The sequence below is a fragment of the Primulina eburnea genome, chromosome 8 (assembly GCF_022965805.1).
Source record: "Primulina eburnea isolate SZY01 chromosome 8, ASM2296580v1, whole genome shotgun sequence".
In the NCBI taxonomy this organism is placed as follows: Eukaryota; Viridiplantae; Streptophyta; class Magnoliopsida; order Lamiales; family Gesneriaceae; genus Primulina; species Primulina eburnea.
In genome coordinates, this window is record NC_133108.1 from 38,306,612 (window position 1) to 38,330,689 (window position 24,078).

The window sequence follows — 24,078 nt, forward strand, 5'->3', positions numbered from 1 at the left end:
TTATAAATTTTTTCCAATTTATATCTGTAACACGAATTATAAAAGTAAATTATTAAAGTACAATGCAGCAATCAAGCATATTATAATTCATGAATTTAGATACAATTGGAATTGAATGATCATCCTAATCTAATAACAGCCCCCCAACCTATTGTTCTGTTTTCTTTTCTTCTTTTCTTTTTTTATTATTTCTTATATATGAGAAGCATAGTCTATATTTTGTGACAGCAACTTTAAGATTTGGGCAAGTTCTTGCCAGACAAGAATGTCTGGAAAAGAATAAAAGCTCTCCTAGGTTGAAACATAGGAACCTCATGCCCTGCTCCTCTAACAGTGGCAAATGTTAGACCATCATAAACTTCAGTCCATCCCCCAACCTGTAAAACCATTTGCAGTTATTTCATTGCATGATACCCAAAATATGTTGAAAATGACTCTACAGTTGATGATATCTCTAGTATCGAATGTCAAAGCCTCGTGCGCGGGCCTGGGCGAGCATGATAGACCATGCTAGTAACTGTTCTGCGTGTTTAAATGCTTTACGCCCAATTCGAAGTGAAACACGGTGTTGCACATAGTTCATTGTATGGTAGGTTCTTTGTAAATGAATTGTCCTTCGGGACGATGAAGATTTTACAGATCAATGTTGATTCGATGCATGTGGTTAATTCTGGCCCGTCGTTGATAGCAGATGAGTATTATACACACCTGCTAGCATTGAACAAGCCGGGAAAGATCATAGGAGTGGCTGCTGATTGTCAAAAAGCAAGAAAGCTGCGGTTTCGGGGACATAGAACTTAGGTAGTAACAGAATGGAGGGTGGGAACATGTGTATTGGGGTAATGACACTGCTTATTTAAGGGTGATTGCAAAATCCATGTTGGTTTGTGGCAGATGTAAAAGAGTTTACAAGATTGAGCGGATATATTTTTAACAATAAGTTAACCATGTTCGCAAGTCGAGAACCGATATAAGATAGCAGAGGAACGTCAGGGATAGAGGATCAAAGTTAAGATGTAGTTCCTGCTATATAATCGAAGAAACAAATACAAATCTTACCTGATTGCCAGAATACCAAGGATACCACGGAGTTTTGATCTTGAGATTAAGATGGCTCAAGGAAAACCGAGTCGCTGTCACGGGCACCACCGAATCCGTGTCTCCACTGCATTAAACACGAGAAGTTTCGATATTTAGGATTTTTGATATTGTGAAAAATGGAAAATGGCAAAACTGGTGCCAGGTTCATATTAACCGAAAGTCCAAAACACAGATTTTTGGCATGTATTTATACCTAAACACCCATATTCTAAGCCCGGCAGCGATTAGTTTTCTGTAGATTGGCAACATTGAAAAATCCGCGTCCTTCCAGTTCCGTAAAAGCACGTCGCTGTCACATAAATGAGTAAAAAAAACTCCATCAAATATTTTATAATTCAATTTGTTGCTTCTTGAATAAATTGAGCTTGTAGAAAACCTGCAAGCAGTCCATTTGTATTTAATCCCCGTGGTGTTTGCATGGAGGGCCTTCTGCACATCTGGCCGGTTATAGTACTTCTCAGCATAGTTTTCGGAACAGGGGTCGTACCCAGAAAATCTTGGGCGTAAAAGAGTGTTCTTGAGCCTTGGAGTATTCCTAATATTTGTCTTTGTCGAATTGCACGTTGGCGCATAAATGTTATACTGATCTATGTTACCAAATTCGTGGTTCATGGCATAATTCAAAGATTTATCACATTTGTGTGATGTTTTCACTAACTTAAAATCACATTCTTTCATGATTAATTTATAAGTTTTATCTGATATCATGGAGTGGCTCCACCAATATGTTACGGTTCCGACGTTGTCGTAGTAGTTGTCTGTAACAGCGTTCCCAACCTGCATACATGATTCGTACACATCTGATTCTGTACCAGTTCATAGATTTGCAACTAGGGAAGGATCAAGTACAGAGAAGAAAAAAAACAAATGTATTCAGATGGTAAAAGGAAACTTACAATGAACCCTTTCAAATTGATGATTGGATGGGAAGATTTCTTGTTATAATCGTATATTTTCTGTGCTAATTGTGGGACATAGTGCCCTATGGAAAGTGGGAAACTTTGTTAGCATTACGAGAGACTACTAAAGTAAGAAAAAACGTCGCGGCGATCAATTTACCTGCATAACTCTCCCCAGAGACGTAGAAATCTCGGTATTTGTATTGTGGAAATCTAGACATCCATTTAATGAGGAAAACTAGAGCATCCTCAGCTGTGATGAAAAATAGGAAACCTTGATTAGTTGCGTTCAAGCAAGATTCTAGCTGTCATTTTCTTACAACATCCATGTTCTGGTTTATCTGTATAAAGTATGTAACGAGTGTGTATACCTGTCCTTTTGTCCCCAGAATCTTTTAAATTAGAGCTTGTGTTCGTATAAGAGAAGCCAACACCAGCCGGTGACTCAAGAAACATAATATTTGCCACTGCCACCGTAAAAAATTCACAAAAAAACATGCACTTAAATATACATTGAGACGATTTTCTGATCATATTAAAAGTTCGATCAGTTTACATAACAAGTGATCATCCATCTTCAATTAAAAGTGGCTAAATTTAATGTCAGTTTATGCTCGTTTGTACCTCTGTTCCAAGCGTATTCGTTCAAATAGAGAGATGAACCAGTCTTGTTAATTCGAAACGGCCCTAACTCCTCAGATGCTCCATATGCAATAGATGAACATCCAGGTCCTGAACAATCCAATTTGATAGTTAACAATGTGATATTTTTGAACACGTCCCATTTTATCAGTACTTAACATATGTTCCATGGAAGTTTCAGCAAGGTATAAACTTCAGTTTGATAAACATGGCCTGCAGTTTGATATTCCGTGACAAGCTTGATAGAGGAGATTCACGACGCCACAACTTTCTTGGACCAACTAGCGTTACAAACAACTACAGTTGGTGACAAGAATAATTTGTGTACTAATTATGTTGATTTGTGTAGTTCAGACATTCTTGCCGATGATCGAATTATCAAAGTGGTCCAAGGAATGCAAGTTGGTTATGCGTATCAACAAATTTACATGTTAATGGAATACATACAGCTACAAGTATGAAAGGTGTGAATGGAGTTAAGGATCATGTTCACTCAATGTAAAAAAAAAGGACGATAATAATGGAGCATGCATGCAAGTTAAACCACAGAAACGCAAATCATAAATAAGAAAAACATAAAAGGAGTCGGCCAATGGTAGTCGGTGGCAACTGATTTACATTCGTTCTAAATATAGATCAATGATAATATTAATTTATTTAAAATTGTAATATTTATTTAGATATAGGTGCTGCTCTTGAATAAGCATGAACATAAATTAAAATAGAAGCTAAGGAGTCATTGACAGAAGGGTGTGGAGAATGGTTGCAGGGTAGGAAGGAATTCCAGATAATATTTTCAATGACCTCGAAGAAAATGTTACACAGGAGGCATTTTCAATGACCTCTTTGCCTCACCTACCCGTATAGCCATACAATTAATGAATAATACTTTTTAAATTTCATCCAGCATCACACAAACAATTAGACGACGTTTGGTACAAGGGATTAGGTGAGTTTATGGTTTTCTAACCCTCGTAATCCTATGTTTGGTAGGATTTTTATTTAACCAAGTTAATCTCTCCTATAAATGATTACGTTGTATTATATAAAATAATCACTCCTCACCCTCTTAGATATTTATCAAACTCTTAATTCATCATGTTTTTTCAATTTTACCCTTCTTCTATATTCACCACCACTTCCCACTACCGAATGACCGCCGCCGCCGCAAACCGACCACCTCCGGCCGCCCGACCGACCGCCGCCGCCGTCGAAGTAGATGGACAATTTTGTCAATTCATCAAAAGATTCTTAATTATTTCATTCTTAATGATCATACCAAACATAATATTATTTTATCATTTTATATTAAATTTATGCTTCAATCATTCTTTTTATTATTTATCTCTTAAACATTTCATAATTTTATCCTTCAACCAAACGCAGCCTTACAATTTGTAATAACATCGTTTGGTTCATAGAATGAAATAATGAATGATGTTATAATTAATGTTAAGATTGAAACTTGGACCTAACTCAACCCCAAAAGCTAGCTCAAGGGGGGAGGATTGTCCAAGCCCATATATACCACTCAAAGGTTATTTAACCAACCGATGTGGGACAATTAACACACCCCTCTCACGCTCAGGAATGAACATTTGGAGCGTGAAGTTTACAAATAACCCAATTATGGGCAGAACGGGTGGCCTAATTATAGGCAGTCCAACACATAACAGTGGAACCCGAGCTCTGATATCATGTTCAGATTGGAACTTGGACCTAACTCAAGTCCAAAAGCTAGCTCAACAGGGGAAGATTGTCCAAGCCCATATATACCACTCAAAGTTTATTTAACCAACCAATGTGGGACAATTAACAATTTATATCATTCACGCATGAAAGAATTATGTAGTCCTGAAATATTGTGAATGGTCAATTGAACTCGCCCTTGAAGAAAAACGACCAGATTAATCTGGCAGTTTTAAATATTATGAAATTGTTTTAAAACAAAAATAATTATTTAAAATATAAAAAAAATCGAAAAAAATTCTGATTTTTCTCTATAAGTATAAAAAATAATACAATATCACTCCACAACTCTAAAAATATATAATGAAGTTATCAACGCAGACTGAGATGAAGTTTACAACATTGAACATGCTTTAAGGTGTTGCAGGCCACTCTCGACATTGTGTATATTTTTATATTAGAATAACTTTAAATATTATATTTCAGGATTTACTGAAAACCATGATGCAATGATCGTGCTGATTTCAAAGATATGTTGGTCTGGGAGGAGTGTTGGTTAAAGCCATAACCTTTTTTTTTCACTGTCAGGCCGCGTGACAAGGAATCATGATGTTTAAAAGTTGGCAACTTATCCAACTTTGTGGAATTCTAGGTTCTAGCTAACTCTGTCAACCACTTTCGAATAAAATTAGAGATATATATAGTTTTAAAGCTATGACACACAGGAAATGGTGTATAATAGTGTAAATAAAAATTAAATATTGATAAAATATTATATTTGTGAATATGGAAAGGGGCAGGATTCTCGATAATTAATCATGAACATGTGATAATTGAGTACTTGATTTTGTGAGTTAAGTCAAATATCAATTTTTAAGGTTAATCGGATGATACTAATAATTTTATTCAGATTTATAAAAATTATTTATATAACTCGAATTCATTTATATAATTATCATATTATATAATATATAAAAATAAAAAAAATATTTATTTGATTTTAATTTCTACCTACCTATCATATATTTATAAAAATCATTTATAAATTAAGAGTAATTAAGTCATTTGTAGTGTATTTTATCATTATATTAAAATTATCACACCTAATAGAAGGGATATTTTATCCTTCTAAAAAATTATTATTAAGAGCCCATGATATTATCATGAGCTTTTTAAAAAGGTACCAAACATAGGCATAAAGAGACATTATTTATCAATCACTCCCTTATTCCATGTATCAAACTATACCTTAGAGCACTAAATGTGACTCATATGATGCAACGTCACTCGATGTAATGATTCCGGTGACATGACAAAGTGTGAAAATGTTTGAGTGATTATTAGAATCTAAGCTAAATGTCAAAGAGAACTCACTGGATACTAAGAAGATCATGTGAATCCATCAAATTTATTGAAAATTGACATTATGTATTGATGATCCAAAAACTTTACAGTGCGAGAAACACTTCACTCGTGACTTGTATAAATCTGAATATGCATAGGATAATAATATATTATGGAAAAGCAAGGTTAGAAAGTTACTTGACTTTTTTTAGTTTGTTGGTATCAAGCGAGGGGGAAGAAAAAGTAATGGAGAGTTAGAAAGTCACTTGACTTGAAACATGGTTACATATATAAAACAAAAGTATATTCCATTCTACCGAACTACTTAAACAAATAAGTCCAGACATATAAAGCCACGATCGAATGGCAGCAGACCTTTTAGTGCACTTTGCTATCATTCAAAAGGCTTTTTTTTTTTTTTTTGTTTCTTTCTTAATGTTTTGAAAATTCAAGGAAAAAAACTACACATTTCTTGGTGTATTTTCTGACCTTTATACATATAAAAATCCCATTTCATTTGAAGGTTGGCTTTGGTTGGACTAAAAAAATGAAAAATCCAGGCTCTGTTTATAAAAAAAACTCAATTGGATGGGGAGTGGCATAAAAGGGAGCTGTCACGCGTTCCTTGCATGTATTGAAGAATGACAAAATAAAAGAAAAACTCAACAACTTTTTAAGTCATGAATGTCAAAATTAGACACGACCTAACAACTCGACACAGTTCATCTCGAAACAAAATCAGGTTAGTGTTTGGGATTTTCGGGTGTGGCTCGAAAAAAAATGATCGGGTTGAGTTGGGTTGGGTTCGGGTCAACTCGAATTGTCCCGAAAATTTAAATTTTTTATAAAATATAATTAATAAATATTACCTACATTTTTATATACTGTATTTCTGAAAAAATATTTATTGTATAATTGTATCATAAATTTTCATAATTTGAACATTTTTTTAAACAACTGTTTATTTGATTTAATAAATATATTTTATTTTGTCATGATTAGACTTTCAAATTTAAATCATATATATGATGGAAATTTTGTTATTATGTGTTTAAATTAAAATATTTTTTTAAAATTTTATTTAATTTTCTTAAAATAATTTTTTTTAAAAAAAATTCAAAATCAGATTGATCGGATTGATTCGAGTTGAGAGTTTTCGGATTGGCTCGGGTTTGATCTGAACAATCTTTGAATAGTATTATTGCCCGACCCAATACATCCGAGTTGGCACTTTTATTCTAAGCAAAGCAGGTGTAGGCGCATCTTAGCGAGGAAATGCAGGGGTTTGATAACGTGGGCAGGGGGTAGATGGGTATCATGGGCGAGAACAGAAGTAGGTCACTTATGGAGGGTGACTTTTGGAGTTTGCTGACACAAGCAATGTAACAGCACCAAATTAAAGGGTGGGCCTATGGATTGGACTTCTTTTCCATTCTAACTTAATATTTGTCTTTTAAATTTGAAATGCAAAATTTTCAAATTTATTAGAAACAATCTCTCAAATTAATTTTATTAAACAGATTTCGAACATAATATTTATTAATGAATCAAGTTGACTCGTATCATTCGAATAGATACACGTTCATCTCATTCAAAAAAATTAGCATCATGCGCGCAGATGAGTACTGTACACATTCAATATTTTGACCATACATGCACGTATATGACCTCGGCATATTCAAATATTTTGATTTTTCGTGTTTTAGATTTCAATATAATATATTCTTTAGAAAAAATTTAAAAATCATTTGATATATTTTATTTTATGTGGAAAAATTAATCATTGATTCCTTCTCTGGCAGCTAAATTATTTGCATAATAATGCCAATTGTTATATATTATTATCTATATTTTACCAAATATAATATGTCAGCAATGGAATGTTCTCGTGACCAATTTCAAATTACAAATATTTTTGATTTATTACATAATTATACATATTTTATCCCTTTATAAAAAAAATTAAATTATTATGAAAATGAAAAATAGAAATGAAATAAACACTGACCTCCATTGAGCCAAAGAACTAGAGGCTTCTCGTCTGCGTGATCGGTAGCCTCCGTCAGCCAATAGAATAGTGCACGTCCCTCCTTTTCATTCACCGTAACATACCCGGAGAACTGCGCGAACTCCACCGGAGGCTGCCCCGGCAGCGTCTTTATGCGGTCCAACTCCTGCTCCTCCGTGATCAGCGCCGCGGTGCTGATCAGAAGAACCGGACAGATGGAAACGAAGAGAGACAGGAGTATTGATGATCTCCGCGAACCCATTAGAGTAAAGCTAGTTAGCAACTTAGTTTGAAACAGAGATTGGAGCAGATTCACAAGGATTTTAACCACAATGTTGGGTAATTTGTAGTGAATTATCTGAATTGGCGCATTAAATCGGTGGTCAGAACTGTGGACCCTTTCGATTTTTTGCCTTCTCCGAGCGCGAGTGCTTGAGGATGGGAATTTGGGTGAGCTAGCTTATAAACATTGGCTCACTAGTTTTTATGAAAGATTTAGCATTTAAAAATATAATTGATTTTTCGATTTGGTATAAATGCGTTTGATTTTGTGTTTTGTATATTTATGTGATAAATTTAGTTTCGAGATATTTAACATATAATTGTGGAATAATAGATCCACTTTATTTTTAATGTCTTAATCTACAATTAAAATCTTGTCTTATTTCTTCCAATTATGCGTGAAATTACTCGAACTCTAATAAATTATTGATCGATTAATTTTGATTCTCAATTATCCGTTGGATGCTTCAAATCGTGAAATAATTGCCACGCATTAAAGAGCTTGTCTAGTTGTCAAAATATTTCTAAATATTGGTAAAAAGTTTTTTTTTATATATATACATACCGAAATTATTGATTTTGCTAAAGGATTAGGTTGGCCGAGTAGGAGCTACCTATAACTTCTATCCTCATTTTTTAATGACAAAAACTTGTGTGAGACGGTCTCACGGGTCGTATTTGTGATACAGATATCTTATTTGGGTCATCTATGAACAAATATTACTTTTTATGCTAAGAGCATTACTTTTTATTGTGAATATGGGTATGGTTGACCCCAGGGGCGGAGCCAGAAATATGGCTCCGCCCGGACTAGAATTTTAAACTCTAATTTTTTTTAATATTTTAAATTGATATACCGGGGCTAATATCACATTATTCTAAAATTATACAAAATTTAAATATAATTTTTTTCAAAAAAAATTGGGCCAACCGGGCTAAAGCCAGGGTACAAGTTTACATAGCTCCGCCCCTGGTTGACCCATCTCACAGATTATAATCCGTGAGATGGTCTCACATGAGACACACTCTTTGTCCTAATGGTTTTTTTTTCCCTAACAAAATATTCGTTTACATTTGTTATATACCCAAGTAGTTTCAAACACATTCAACCTTCTCTAAATCTTCACATTTTATTTTTTTTTTCCTGTTAAAACTTTCGACTCTGATTTTAGGCAAAAACTTGTGTGAGACGGTCTCACGGGTCGTATTTGTGAGACGGATCTTTTATTTGGGTTATTCATGAAAATATATTATTTTTTATGCTAAAAGTATTATTTTTTATTGTGAATATGGATAGGGTTGACCGGTCTCACGGATTAATATCCGTGAGACGGTCTCACATGAGACCCACTCCTGATTTTATCATATATAGGTATAATATTTATATAATATTCGATAAATGTATGAAGAAAATATCCATCATCACATATACAGATAAATGAGATATTGCACAACTTTAAAGGTCCGTGTGAATATTTAACAATATATATGAAGTTCTTTTTTTCAACAGATTCTACATGTATTAATAAATGTTCACTCTTAGATGCAATATTGGGGTAGAAACCTAAAGATAACTTGAATTTTTTCCGTTCGTAGTTTTTTTATTACATGTTTTTAACCTTTGAAATGAACGAGACATCTACAAGTTTTAGTCAATGATACTTGTAACCATATTTTGAGTAAGAAACACAAAACATTAAGCTTTCTTGCACTAAGTAGAACTGCTGGCAATTGGCATATGCATGTTGACCAAGAAAAGACAGAAGATAGATGTGGTTTGCGCCAATCTTGTTTTTTAAATTTCGATTTCAAGAAACTAATAGATAAAGTTAATTTTTGGTTTTTCTTTAATAACAAAAAGATTTATATTACGTATCAGAGTAGGTCTACTGTGAGACGGTTTCACGAATCTTTATCTGTGAGATAAGTCAACACTATCGATATTCACAGTAAAAAGTAATATTGTTAGCATAAAAAGTAATACTTTTTCATGGATGACACAAATAAGATATTCGTCTCACAAAATACGACTCGTGAGAACGTCTCACACACGTTTTTGTCTACGTACAATCGGATGACAATTTTTCATCTACAAAAATATATAAAATGGCAGATTATATTTAAAATTTCTTATAAAATGCTTATTACACCGTTGAAATATAAAATACCCCCCTATATATGGATCAAGTTGCTCGCGAATAAGACATCTTGGAACACAATTTTCTTAAAAAAAACGATAAAAATTCGGTAGCCTCACACGAATTATATAATATAAAATTACAATGAACTTTGAAAATTCAAGCAACAGATTTAAAACCTTATTAATTGACTTATGAAGTCTAAATTGGAAATATCTTTTCCGAGATAATAGAGATACTGTTTCCATCTCCATCTACGTCTACGTTTTATGTAGTTGTACATAAATGTATTTATATTCATTCAATTATTAAATATCGATCCGTACGTAGAAAATACCAATTTATTATAAGGATAAAAAATAATTTTAGTAGATTTAATGCTAATAGCATAATTTTTTTCTTTTTCTTTTTCCTTTTCATTTTCATTTTCGCCATCTTTGAATGGTCATTGTCCTTTAATTAGTTATTGGGATTCAGCTATATTTCTAGTTACAAGTTTTAATTTTGAGAAATTTTTTAAAATTCTTTTGTTATTATGTTTTGTAATTATTAAATTTGTATAAATATAAAAAATCAATTGAACAATATTCATGTTCAAACCTAATTTATCAAAAGCAAACAAATTATTTCCAAATTCTATTGATAATTAATCACTTGATTTCACAAAACTATATTGACCACATGGTTTTCATTCAATTACATATATAGAAAAAAAAATTACAAAATCAATTTCATACGAATTATTCTAATTAATTGTATTAAAATTAAATAGATTAACTATAACAATTCTATTATTTATTTCTCGAAAAATGAATGAATTAATTTATCTAACAAAACTTTTAAATAGATTTACTCTCGAATTTTGAAATTAATTGATTTAATGGTAATTTAGAGAAATTAAAAATACAAATTAGAATATTATCGATGACAACATGAGTTTGCACACTAGTTAACTTTTTCTTTGCAGTGCATTATAAATACTCATAAATGACTCGTGAGATATTATTTTTTGGTACAAAACGGTTGTCATACCACTGGCACTTTAATAACTTGGATTGAGATTGAGATTGAGAAGTTGGATGCAAATAATAAAAAAGTATAATAGATTTGGGTGTTTTTCGACTGTACTTGGGGAGTTGCACAATTGTTTCACGTTTTTTTTTTAAAATTAATTTAAAAAATAAAATCGATGGTAGAGTTTCGCAAAATTAAGGTTGTAATGCCCGAGAATTAATTATTGTCAATCCAAGATTATTGACTTATAATTAACGGGATTAAGAAAGGGCCCACTGAGACACGATTTAAGATAATGTGCGGCCATTATCCTGAATTTTTGAATGTGTTTCCGAAGCAACACCGCACCTGCGCTCATGGTTAGACCGCACCCGCGGTCGATGTCCAGTAGGGTAGGAAATTTTATTCGAAGCAAGACCGCACCCGCGGTGCAAACAAGACCGCACCCGCGATCGTCGAATTCCAGAAAATGAAAGTGCTGCCGAAGCATGAGCGCACCCGCGGTCTAGAAGCTACCGCACCCGCGGTGCTACGTGTTTTGCGAAGAAATGGGCCACCTCGACGTATGCATGCAAGGATATATATATAGTAGGATTCCTTCGAAAATTCAGCAAAAATCAAGAAAGGTCTGAGGGAATTTGCTGAAAATCCTTACGCCTTCTACGAGAAATCCGTCCGTCTGATTTTGAATCCGACTTCGGTACTGAGTTCCTATCGACGTAGGAAACAACTAGACGTAAGTTTTACTACGTTTTGACATGTCTTGAAATTATGATATTGTCAGAATTGAATGGAATTCATATATGATGTTCTTGACATGTTAGACAGCGTAGAATCGAAGTCAGATTAAGAAACAGACTGATTATGGAATTGTTGTGAATTTCAGAATGAAATTGACTAGAATTGATGTCAGATTTGTACGGTGGTTGATTGCAAATTATTGGAATCAGTAGATATTGGTTTGGTATCACCGGTATCGCAGAATTGTACTATTGTACTGTCAGAATTTGATAAAACAGAGATGTTGTGATTTGATTAGAATATTGATACAGAATATTGATATTGTCATTACCAGATTGAACAGTGACAGACTTTGACTCAAGACTTCGATTGTATCAGAACGACAGCAAGAAAGGTATAAATAAATGTTGATTCGGGATTCAACAACTCGAGTTAGGTTTGACTTGAGTTTCCCATAAATCACATACTTTATTTTATTGCATTGATATTTGCAGATTATCAGATTGATATGTTTAAGTCTATTGAATGATAGCAAAGTCAGAATTTGAGTCTAGGGCAGATCAGCCTAGATAGGGCAGAACCGCCGAGTCTTGGACAGAACAGCTCAGACCCTAGACTTGTGGTATATCGATGAGCTTAGATGTAGATCGACATCTATTGTAGACACTCGATATAGCATGCCCAAGTCTAAGTCTTTGTCAGAACTGCTCAGACCCTAGACTTACGGTGTATCGATGAGCTTAGATGTAGATCGACGTCTATTGTAGACACTCGATACAGCATACCAAAGTCTAACTTAGATCGGGATCCCTAGATTAGAAATAGTATCAGATCAGATCACGAGTCATTGATTCATGTAGTCAGATTAGATACATGTGTTGATGTTTGTTTATGCTTTTATATATGTTTTATATGATTGCATGTATACATTGTTTATACTGGGATATTTGTATCTCACTGGAGTTATCCGGCTGTTGTCTTGTCTGTATGTGTGCATGACAACAGGTGGGACAGGTACAGGGTCGCAGAGGTGAAGAATGATCGAGTTAAAGTGGAGACTACGGACTTGGACTAGAGATAGGGTTTAAACACTTGATAGTAGATGTTGAACCTGAGTATGTATGATTGTATATTTTATCAGATTTATACTTTTATACTGATGTGTATAGGAGTTTGATTCCATTATCTTCCGCATTTTAAAAAAAAAATTAGACCATGTTTATTATAATTGATTAATTAGCCCAATCACGATTAAAGAAGATGATTAGCGTCCGGGTCCCCACAAAGGTAAAATGTCACCATCAATGGTGAATATTGCAATAAATTTTGAAACGTCTGCTAGTAATAGTAGTAGACTAGGGGAGTCAATTCGGGTGAGTTGAGTCGGGTGGAGCAACATTAATATTCAAAAATTGCTCAACCCAAACCCGAAAACTCTCAACCCAAACCTGAAATCGAATCAACCCGATAAACTCGTATAAATTATAACCCGATTTTGAATTTTTTTTAAAGAAAATTAAATAATCATTTTTTCGTGTCAGTTATCGTGTCCAACCCGATCTGACCCGAACCCGAAACCTCAAACTCAAACTTGATTTTTTTCGGGTTGAACTGGATCGGGTTGGTGGGTCGTGTCTTATTTTGACACCTATGTAGCACAGGCTGCAAAACTGTTTCACACTCCAACCTACCGTTACATTAGATTTATACATTTTCTTTGAATTCCATATCATTTTTTTAATTCCAAATAATTTCCTTTTTTTGAAATAATTCAAAATAATGTTCAAACAATATATGTTCAAACAATATATAATATATTTTATATGCATTAGTTTTAATTTTGGGATTAGATTATTTAATTCATCAAAATTGGATCGTGCTACAATAATTGGTTTTGTTTTTAACTTTCAAAAATCTCTTGCGTGATTGTCGACACCGCGACCCTAAGTTAGAGATGTCCGATTGTATTATATATCATCAGTATCACCCTGTCAAACAAGACCTAGAAGTAAAGAAAAAAAAAACTCTTTCAGGGTTGTCGTAGTTGGTGGAGTAATTGAACATTTGATAATTGGAAATATGTTCAATTCAGTGTAACAATATTTTTTCGGGCGAGCTTCTCGTATATGGTTTGTCCATTGCAGTTAACCTGACCAGCATAATTTACAGACTACGTACTATAGCCCGAGTTTTTATGTCGTGCACGCGGAAGGATACTGATTAGGAGTTTCATCTTCATTTAAAAAATGATGAAAACATCATATTAGATTATGATAAATATTTAATTTGATTATAATTAGAGAAAATAGAGTAATTTATATGGTGATTTTACTGATTTTTCCTGTTTAATTTATGACAATTGAAAATCAAAAGCATACTGAATTTGACCGACGACCATTTAAATATCTAACCTTTATTTAATTAGTCACGAATTAACTATCATTGACCAATTTAATGTCCTGAAAAAAGGGAAGAATGAGGTTGCAGGATTGAAACGACTGTGCATGCATAGTCGAAATATGTCTTTGTACAAATTTTCAGCAAATGGAAGTTATGAGCCAAAAAAATATGTATTTTGTAAATTTTCACCAAATTTACAAAATAAAAATTTGTACAAATATCTAACCTTTATTATACAATTTTACTAATATCTTATACAATCTGTCACAACCAGTGACGGAGTCAGAAAATGGAAGTTATGAGCAGAAAAAATTAAATTTTTTTAGGAGAGACGAAAACAAATAATAGGAAGGCATGTGAAAAAATATATAATTAATTTAGACTCATAATCAATAAAAAAATTGGAAAAATTAAGGGGGAGGTCGCACCCACCCGCGCCGTTGGCTCTGTTTGTCGTAACCACAAGTTTATTATACAAGAGATTCTTCAATAATTAATTTTGATGCATGGAGTATGTACTGTCAAAAAATATTTATTTTGATCAATTTCAACATTAAATATATAATAATTATTTAAACAAGTTAATCTGCAATTGTGTGAACTCGAAGATATTTCAAAAAATATTGATAAATTCCATAAATCACAATTGATTAAAAACTACGAACACGATGGCCATGTGACCGAATCTCACAAGTCATTAATATTGAAAGCAAGGTATCCCTAAAAAATCTAAAAGTCGGTTCCATATGTCAATAGATATCACACAAAATGTTATAAGACCGTCTCACAAAAAAATTAATGGATATCACACAAAATCTTATAACATCGTCTCACAAAAAAACTTACTTCAATAATTGGACGAATATAGGAAAAAAATTCGGATGATTTGGGTAATTTATTATATTTAAAATAATTCAACAGGATGTTTTAAAAAATTTCTCAAAAAAATATTTTTTAATCAAGGGAAAAATCACCCCTACAACGTGTTAATATTGAAATTTGGACCTAACTCAACCCCAAAAGCTAGCTCAAAGGAGAGGATTGTCCAATCCTATATATACCACTCAAATGTTATTTATCCAACCGATATGATACAATTAACACACTCCTCTCACGTCCAGGAATGAACATCTGGAGCGTGGAGTTTACAAATGACCCAATTATGGGCAGAACGGGCAGCTTAATTATAGACAGTCCAACACATAACGGTGAAACCCAGGATCTGATACCATGTTAATATTGAAACTTGGACCTAACTCAACCCCAAAAGCTAGCTCAAGGGGGGAGGATTGTCCAATCCCATATATACCACTCAAAGGTTATTTATCCAACCGATGTGGGACAATTAACACAACGGACACATCCAGCATAAAAATCACTAAAAAATGTGTAAATATTATATCATCAATAATTTGAGTGTGTATGTGTGTGGTGTATATATTATAAGACAAAAACTTGTGTGAGAGGTCTCACGAGTCGTATTTTGTGAGACATATATCTTATTTGGTCATCCATGAAAAAATATTACTTTTTATGATAATAATATTACTTTTTATTGTGAATATCGGTAGGGTTGATCCGTCTCACAGATAAAGATTCGTGAGATGATCTCAAAGAGACCTACTCATATTATAACAGAAGGAGGCTGGCTGGAATCAGTAGTCAAATATTTTGGCTAGAACAGTGAATATATACATTTTTTCCCAAAAATGCTTGTATGATTCCGTGAATTGTGTCGAAATGTAAAGTAATATCGATGCTATCCTAATTCCTAATTCGATATGTTTGTATTAAATTAGTACAGTTTGAATCAATATCTCAACAAATTATTATCTTGAAGGTGAAAAGTAAAGCTCAATATCTATTGAAAATGGACATCGTTTGTCAGCCCAAGAAGTAAATGTCAGAAGCCTCCACAGATGAGGCAAACGGGATGGAATACTATTTCATTAACAAAAGCCCAAGAAACGGTGGATTTGTGGACACCATAGCCTTTGAGTAGACCTGTTGATTGGTTCCAAACCCGCTCGCTACCTGTTTGACCGGGTTTAGCTCACCCCAAAAAGGTCGGTTTCAAAATGAGACCGAATCCATTGACATCCCTAACTAGTGCCACCAAGTGGAGGATTGTTTGATAAATTCAAAGCTTAGTGAATGAAAATTAAACTAAGAAGTATATGAAATTCGAAATAGATTGTTTCATGTGTCAGAGGAAGTGCTAAGGTGCCTAAGCACCTTCCCTATGGCTTGGATTTTTAGAGACGCCTTAGCCCCTCTTCTGTGCCCTGGATTTTTTCAGGGCCATAGGAGAGGCATTTGGCAGCATTGTTTATCAAGAATTGCGAGTTTTCATGGATTTTTGTAACCAAAAAGTGTTTTTTGATCATATTTTCAAGATTTGTGACTTAAGTATCAATCAATTTGATACTATTAACATAAAAAGATATAACATAACATCAATTTTGAGAGGATCAAACATATGAAGAGCTGTTTTGCATTCATTTTGATTTTGTTCTTTTTTTCAAAAAGGAGTTTGCTTCATTTTCTGATTATAGAACTTCTGATTTGTAGTGCTATTATCACAAGACTTGTATCTTGGAAGATGATTATCATATCCCGTGAATATCATGTGCGGACCAATTTTTCTTAAGGACAAAGTGTCCTCTCTTGCTTTGACTTCAAATTTTCTAACATAGCTTCTCGAGTCTTGTTCTAGTTGTAGATCCCATGAAAGTGTTCTCAGATAATCCACAACACAAGCTGGAGATGTGAGGCTTCGTCACATATCAAATTATAGGAGTCCACAGGAGTCGAGTCGAACTCGAGTTAGCATATTGCTTGAGATCTATTCAATTTGAATTTTGTCTTCTCGATTTATGCATTATATATAGTTTAGAATTTGAAATTCTTAATTTTTAGCCAAATTATTTCAAAGTAACGAGTTTCAAATCCACGATGAAATTCCATGATCATTCAAACAAAAGATTTGATAAACAAAAGATCTCAAATCTATAGGTTTCAAATCCAAATCCTTCCATCCATCCAAACACAAATTATATAAAATGCATTGCCATTCTCAAGAAAAAAAATATATCAAAATAAAATGGACTGCAATCTCGTAAGTGGATAAACGATGCATGTAAATGGTAAAATTTTATTCTACCTGTTTAATTCTTACGTAGAAGTGTAAAGTAGCGAATTCAATAAAATAATACATATATGGTAAACAATTTCTAAATGATACACAATTTGCAAAAATGATTACTCCTAAGGGAATACTTGGATAAATTGCTGTTGGGTACTCATTGAAATCTACTCGTTTATTCATTTATACTGATGAAATGGAAATTGCGACGGATTTGAAATGCATTCAAAATGAGTGTCATTTCAAATCTCCCCTTACAAATCAAATCATGTAATCAAAATGCAACATAAGATCGCATTTAGATTGATGGATATGAAGTTTAGGATTTCAAATTCATAATAACAAATCTATTAGTTTGTTTGGGTAAATCCACCTGACAATGATTTAAAATCTCCAATTAGTTATTTTTTAGCTAGCGTGATGAGTTTCAAATCCATCTTTGTATGTAGTATTTTCAAATTCTTCTTGCAAATACCTCTCCAATCCAAACGCAACCGAAGAGATTTCATCTTTAGAAAATTTCAATATGTTGCCACCGGCCATGCAGTAAATTGGTGAAACTAAAAAAGACCTCAAGTAACTGGATTTATCGCTCGTCCAAAACTTAGATTCTGTTTGGACAAATATTTATAAAATGTTTTTATAAAAGTGCTTTTTACAAAAATTTGGAAAAGTTTTAAAAGTTAACAATTATTCTCTAAAAGCATTTTTACAATTAAAAATATTTTAAAAGTTATAAAAACCTAAAAAAAAGCCTCAATTATTATTTAAAAATTATATTTGAAGAACATATTTTCTAAAAATATTTTCATAAATTTTACAAAAATCTTGTCCAAATACATATATTTTTTAAAAAAAATTTAAACACTAAAAATGCTTTTTAAAGTACTTATCCAAACAGAGTCCTAATATTTCTTGCTAAATTTATTTTTTTACAAGCTCTTGTGTCATAAATTAGCTCTTTAGAAGCTTGTAAACCATAAACGTTAGTTTTAAAAATAAGTTGTTAATATTTTTTTGAATAAATTAAGAAATAAGAAAAATGACCTAAAATATGTTAATATATTTTGTGTTATAACATAATATTTTTTGAATTAATTAAGAAATAAGATAAATGACCTAAAATATGTTAATATATTTTGTATTATAACATATTTTACTATAATTACATAATATGTATATATGGTGCTATGAAAAAAAATTGGAGATATGTTGGGATTTGTCTCATGAGTAGGTCTCTTGTGAGATGGTCTCACGAATCTTTATCTGTGAGACAGTTCAACCCTACCGATATTCACAATAAAAAGTAATACTCTTAGCATAAAAATTAATATTTTTTCATTGATGACCTAAATAAGAGACTCGTCTCACAAAATACGATTCTTGAGACCGTCTCACACAAGTTTTTGTCTTGTCTCATTGAACTTTCGGATGCTATTTTGTAATATAATAAAATTTGTGGAGATAATTCGTTCTTTTAAAATATTTTAATAAATTCTAAAAAATAATTAGGGCGACTTAGATTTTTTAAAGCAATTTATTTTAACATTTATGACCTCTTTTTTTTAAAAAAAAAAAATTAGCGAACGGTTTTCACAGCTTATATGCTCCAACTTCCAAGCAGTCCTAGTCTGAATTGTGGATTGGTTCTGCTTTTGATACAAAAGCTAAGTAAACCAAGTTTATCGGTTCTATTTTATGATAAAAACTTGTGTGAGACGGTCTTACGGGTCAAATTTGTGAGACAGATATCTTATTTGGGTTATCCATTGATACCCCATGGAAGACAGGCCCATCAAGGGCATCATTATGGAAGACATGTCCATCAAAGGCCCCATTATCCCTGGCCCATCCCAAGCCCAAGAGGAAGACAGGCCCATCAAGGGCCCAGGTATTCTCCTATAAATACCAGGTTTGAGCGTATGATAAGATTATTCACTATATTGTTTTCAGCAGCACCCTTAGCTGCTCCCCCCCATATATCCTCAGTCACTGACTTGAGCGTCGGAGGGGCTACGCCAGGACACCCTCCTGGCCCCCTCTTAACGACCTTTTTTGTTATTTCAGGCTCATGGTAACTTCAAAACCCGCGTCTGGATTTAGTGACACTTGCTGGGAGCGGACCCTAAATTTCCCGTGAGTATCACTTGACGCCGTCTGTGGGAAAACTTTGAGTTGAGACGTAGAAATGGTAGGGAGGAGAGGGAGTGGAAGAGCCATCTCAGCATCATCACGTCCTCGGAGGGGACCTGAACCATCTCGTGCTGAGACAATACAGGAACAGCCGCATCTTGAGACAAGACAGGAGCAACCTCGTCAAGAGACAAGAACCGAGCAGCCCCTTCACGAGACAAGGGTCGAGCAACCCCGTCCCAATGAGAATGTGGGGAACTTGACCCTAGAACAGTTGAGTCAATTTATCACCCGTACAGTGGATGAGGCCATGAAGAGGAATCAAGAGTCTATGTTTGCAGAAGATCAGGCCGCTCGCCAGGAGCGAGAAGAGAATGTGGAGGGAAGTCAGAGTAGGGTGGAGGAGACGCGACCCCGCCCAAGTGAGGAGAATCCGGAGATGGAAGAGATGTGGAGGGAGATACGAACGCTGATGCAACAATTGGGAAACAGAGCTGCAGCCCCCAAGAAAGGAAGTCCTTTTTCCCTCGCCATTTTGGAAGAGGGGCTTCCTCCAAATTTCCGACAGTCAAACGTTGGAGAATATGATGGACATACAGACCCCGAAGAACACTTGGGGAGATTTGAGAATGCGGCTCTGTTGCACCAGTATTCAGATGAGGTCAGGTGCAGGGTTTTTCTGGGCACATTGGTGAGGTCAGCCCAGCAATGGTTTAACACTTTGCAGCCCAGCTCTATACGTTCTTTTGAGGACTTCTCAGCTGCCTTCTTGCACCGATTTGCAAGCAGCAAGAAACACCAAAAAAACTATTCGAGCCTGTTTGTGGTGAAACAACAAGAAGCTGAAACTTTGCGAGAGTTTGTTCAGCGTTTCAACAACGTAGCATTGGAGATACCAGCGGTCACTCCTGACATCATGATAAGTACCTTTACCCAGGGACTTAGAGGAGGAGAATTTTTCAAATCGCTTGTCAAGAAACCTCCGTCGAGCTATGATGATTTGTTAGTTCGGGCGGAAAAATATGTAAATCTAGAAGATGCCCAACGGCACAAGAGGATGGAGCAGCGGCCCGGGGGAGGAAGAGTTGAGGGAGTAGAGAGAGGAGGAAGGAAGAGGGGTGCAGGTGAAAGGGAGGAGGATAGAACTAGAGGTAGAGGACGGTTCTCATCTCATGTTCATCTGGATAGAAGTCATGACAAGGTGATGGAGGTGGGACAGTCCGAGGGGAGGTGGGAGAAGTCGCAAAGGATTGAGAGCAGGGCTAGATTGCCTTCACGGGACAGACGAGAAGGATCCGCATCCGGGAGTCGACCGAGGTCTCGCCTGTCCCCTAGACGTGGTCAAGGTCCTCCATGGGTACATCAGAGGATCGAGGAGTCGAGGAGAGAAAGTCGAGGTCAGGATGTCCCTCGAGAACACGCAGAACTGAGGAGAGGAATGAACGAGGATAACCACCCTACGAGAGAATGATTCATATGATCTCGGGGGGTGCTACTGATGGAGACTCTGGGCAAGCTGGGAAAGCACGTGGGAGAAGGTTGGAGAACTTTGAGATATATAGGGGTGCAGACTTACCACAAGACACCGTCATCAGTTTTGGGCCGGAAGACCTTCGAGGCATCGTGGCTCCTCATAACGATGCCTTGGTGGTGACGGCCACCATTGCCAATTATGATGTGGCAAAGATATTTGTTGATAATGGAAGCTCCGTGAACGTCTTGTTCAAGAGCACGTTGGATCAAATGAAGGTGGAAGGATTTGAGTTTGAGCCGGTCTCCACCCCGTTGTATGGGTTTGCAGGACACGCCATCCCACCTTTGGGTCAGATTGTGCTTCCCCTATCCTTGGGGACTGATCCTCGGCGGGTAACAAAAATGATAGCGTTCACCGTGGTGGATACTCTTTCAGCGTATAATGGAATTCTGGGACGACCAGCTCTAAAGGATTTCAAAGCTGTAGCGTCCACATATCATCAGAAGTTGAAGTTCCCTGTAGGGAAGGAGGTTGGAGCCTTATGCGGGGACCAGATGATCGCGCGTCGGTGTTATGAGGGGATAGTGAAAGAAGGTGGGAAGAAAGCGAGTGTGGAGCTTAGCATGATTAGGAAAGGAAGAAATGAGTAACTTTGTCCTGGGGAGGTACAAGAGGAGCAGAGATGAAAGTTGGAGAATGCGCTGGGCAAAGGTCTAAAGAGGCTCAGGAACGCTTGCCACCTTAGAGAATATTAATCTTGACTTGAATTTTGATATATTTCGTTTATGAATTTGTCTTATATATCCGTTGGAATTCAATAAAAAAAGGTTCCTCTTTTCAGTTCATGAATGTTGTTGTATTATGAGAGGGAAGGAGAAAAATTTTATTTTCCTACTAAGGCATCGCCTAGTAGAGGAGCAGAGTTTGGAAGAAGAGAAAAATTTTATTTTCCTACTAAGGCATCGCCTAGTAGAGAAGCAGAGTTGGGGCGGGGAGAAATTTTATTTTCCTACTAAGGCATCGCCTAGTAGAGGAGTAGAGTTGGGGCGCGGAGAAATTTTATTTTCCTACTAAGGCATCGCCTAGTAGAGGGGCATCGTGAGAAATTAAATATGCCTGCTAAGATATCACCTAGCAGAGGAGTTAGATGGTGAGGAGGTCGAATTTCTATTTTCCTGCTGAGGTATCACCTAGCAGAGGAGTTAAAAGGTGGAGGTGTTGAATTTTTATTTTCCTGCTAAGGCATCGCCTAGCAGAGGAGTTAGAGGGTGGGGGTGTTGAATTTTATTTTTCTGCTAAGGCCCGGCTTAGCAGAGGAGTTAGAGGGTGGAGGTGTTGAATTTTTATCTTCCTGCTAAGGCCTGGCTTAGTTTAGGAGTTAGGAGGTGGAGGTGTTGATTTTATTTTCCTGCTAAGGCCCGGCTTAGCAGAGGAGTTATGAGATGATGAGGTGAGAATTTTTATTTTCCTGCTAAGGTCTGGCGTAGCAGAGGAGTTAGAGGGTGGAGGTGTTGAACTCTTATTTTCCTGCTAAGGCATCGCCTAGCAGAGGAGTCACAGGGTGAGGAGATGGAGGTTTTATTTTCCTGCTAAGGTATCACCTAGCAGAGGAGTTAGCGAGTGGAGATGTTGAGTTTCTATTTTCCTGCTAAGGCGTCACCTAGCAGAGGAGTAAGAGGGTGAGGATGTTGAATTTTTATTTTCCTGCTAAGGCCCGGCTTAGCAGAGGAGTTAGAGGGTGGAGGTGTTGAACTCTTATTTTCCTGCTAAGGCATCGCCTAGCAGAGGAGTCACAGGGTGAGGAGATGTAGGTTTTATTTTCCTGCTAAGGTATCACCTAGCAGAGGAGTTAGCGAGTGGAGATGTTGAGTTTCTATTTTCCTGCTAAGGCGTCACCTAGCAGATGAGTAAGAGGGTGAGGATGTTGAATTTTTATTTTCCTGCTAAGGCCCGGCTTAGCAGAGGAGTTAGAGGGTGGAGGTGTTGAACTTTTATTTTCCTGCTAAGGCATCGCCTAGCAGAGGAGTCACAGGGTGAGGAGATGGAGGTTTTATTTTCCTGCTAAGGTATCACCTAGCAGAGGAGTTAGCGAGTGGAGATGTTGAGTTTCTATTTTCCTGCTAAGGCGTCACCTAGCAGAGGAGTAAGAGGGTGAGGATATTGAATTTTTATTTTCCTGCTAAGGCCCGGCTTAGCAGAGGAGTTAGAGGGTGGAGGTGTTGAACTCTTATTTTCCTGCTAAGGCATCGCCTAGCAGAGGAGTCACAGGGTGAGGAGATGGAGGTTTTATTTTCCTGCTAAGGTATCACCTAGCAGAGGAGTTAGCGAGTGGAGATGTTGAATTTCTATTTTCCTGCTAAGGTATCACCTAGCAGAGGAGTTAGAGGATAGAGATGTTGAATTTCTATTTTCCTGCTAAGACTCGGCTTAGCAGAGGAGTTAGAGGGTGGAGGTGGTGAATTGTTATTTTCCTGCTATGGCGTTGCCTAGCAGAGGAGCAGAGTGGAGAAGGAGAGTTAAATTTCCTGCTAAGGCATCGCCTAGCAGAGGAGCAGAGTTTAGGAGGAAAAAAAAATTTATTTGGTTAGTCGATAACGAAAGATGTTGGGGAGCAGAGTTTACGGGGATCGACCTGGACGTACTGGACGAAATTTTTTTCAGAAATCACACAACCGTTCGCAAGGCAATATATCAAAATTCTCAACGTACTGGACGAGCGCCCGACAGGTCGACTTGACGAAGGGATGGGGCGAGGTGTTGGCTGGGCGAGGCGAGGCGCCTAGACAAGGATGAGAGGGGCGAGCTCGGGCGTTGGGCGTTGGGGCGAGGTGTTGGCTTGGCGAGGATGAGAGTGGCGAGCTCGGGCGTGGGGCATTGGGCGAGGGGCGTTGTTGTTGGGCGAGCTCGGGCGTTGGGGCGAGCTAGAGGCGTGGCTTGACAGATGTGCGCGCGGTTGGACGAGACTGGCGAGGGGCGAGACTGGCGAAGGGGCGAGCTGGGCAGTGGGACTGGCGAGGGGCGAGACGGCGAGACTGGCGAGGGGGGAGGTGTTGGCTGGGCAGTGGGAC

At 36.1% G+C, this 24,078-nt stretch overlaps 2 protein-coding genes across 2 annotated transcripts; one reads left to right on the plus strand and one right to left on the minus strand.

Moving 5' to 3' along the window:
* Positions 1-161: 161 nt before the first annotated feature.
* LOC140839587 (serine carboxypeptidase 24-like) lies at positions 162-8,144 on the minus strand. Its single transcript, XM_073206412.1, has 9 exons — positions 7,684-8,144; positions 2,625-2,732; positions 2,372-2,467; positions 2,161-2,253; positions 1,998-2,083; positions 1,478-1,878; positions 1,295-1,390; positions 1,060-1,165; positions 162-377 (listed from the first exon to the last, which is right to left on the minus strand). Exons 1-9 carry the CDS (start codon positions 7,943-7,945, stop codon positions 234-236), a joined length of 1,392 nt encoding a protein of 463 aa, XP_073062513.1. The 5' UTR covers positions 7,946-8,144; the 3' UTR covers positions 162-233.
* Positions 8,145-21,003: 12,859 nt separating this feature from the next.
* On the plus strand, positions 21,004-21,660 carry LOC140839255 (uncharacterized). The gene has a single exon (XM_073205894.1). The coding sequence runs from the start codon at positions 21,004-21,006 to the stop codon at positions 21,658-21,660; it is 657 nt and encodes a 218-aa protein (XP_073061995.1).
* The last annotated feature ends 2,418 nt before the right edge of the window (positions 21,661-24,078 follow it).

Coding starts and splice junctions, on each gene's coding strand:
- LOC140839255 (XM_073205894.1), top strand. CDS start 21,004: ATGATTCATATGATCTCGGGGGGTGCTACTGATGGAGACTCTGGGCAA.
- LOC140839587 (XM_073206412.1), bottom strand. CDS start 7,945: ATGGGTTCGCGGAGATCATCAATACTCCTGTCTCTCTTCGTTTCCATC. Junction 2,468..2,624: donor CGAATACGCTTGGAACAGAG/GTACAAACGAGC, acceptor TTACGGTGGCAG/TGGCAAATATTATGTTTCTT. Junction 378..1,059: donor CTTGGTATTCTGGCAATCAG/GTAAGATTTGTA, acceptor ATGGTTTTACAG/GTTGGGGGATGGACTGAAGT.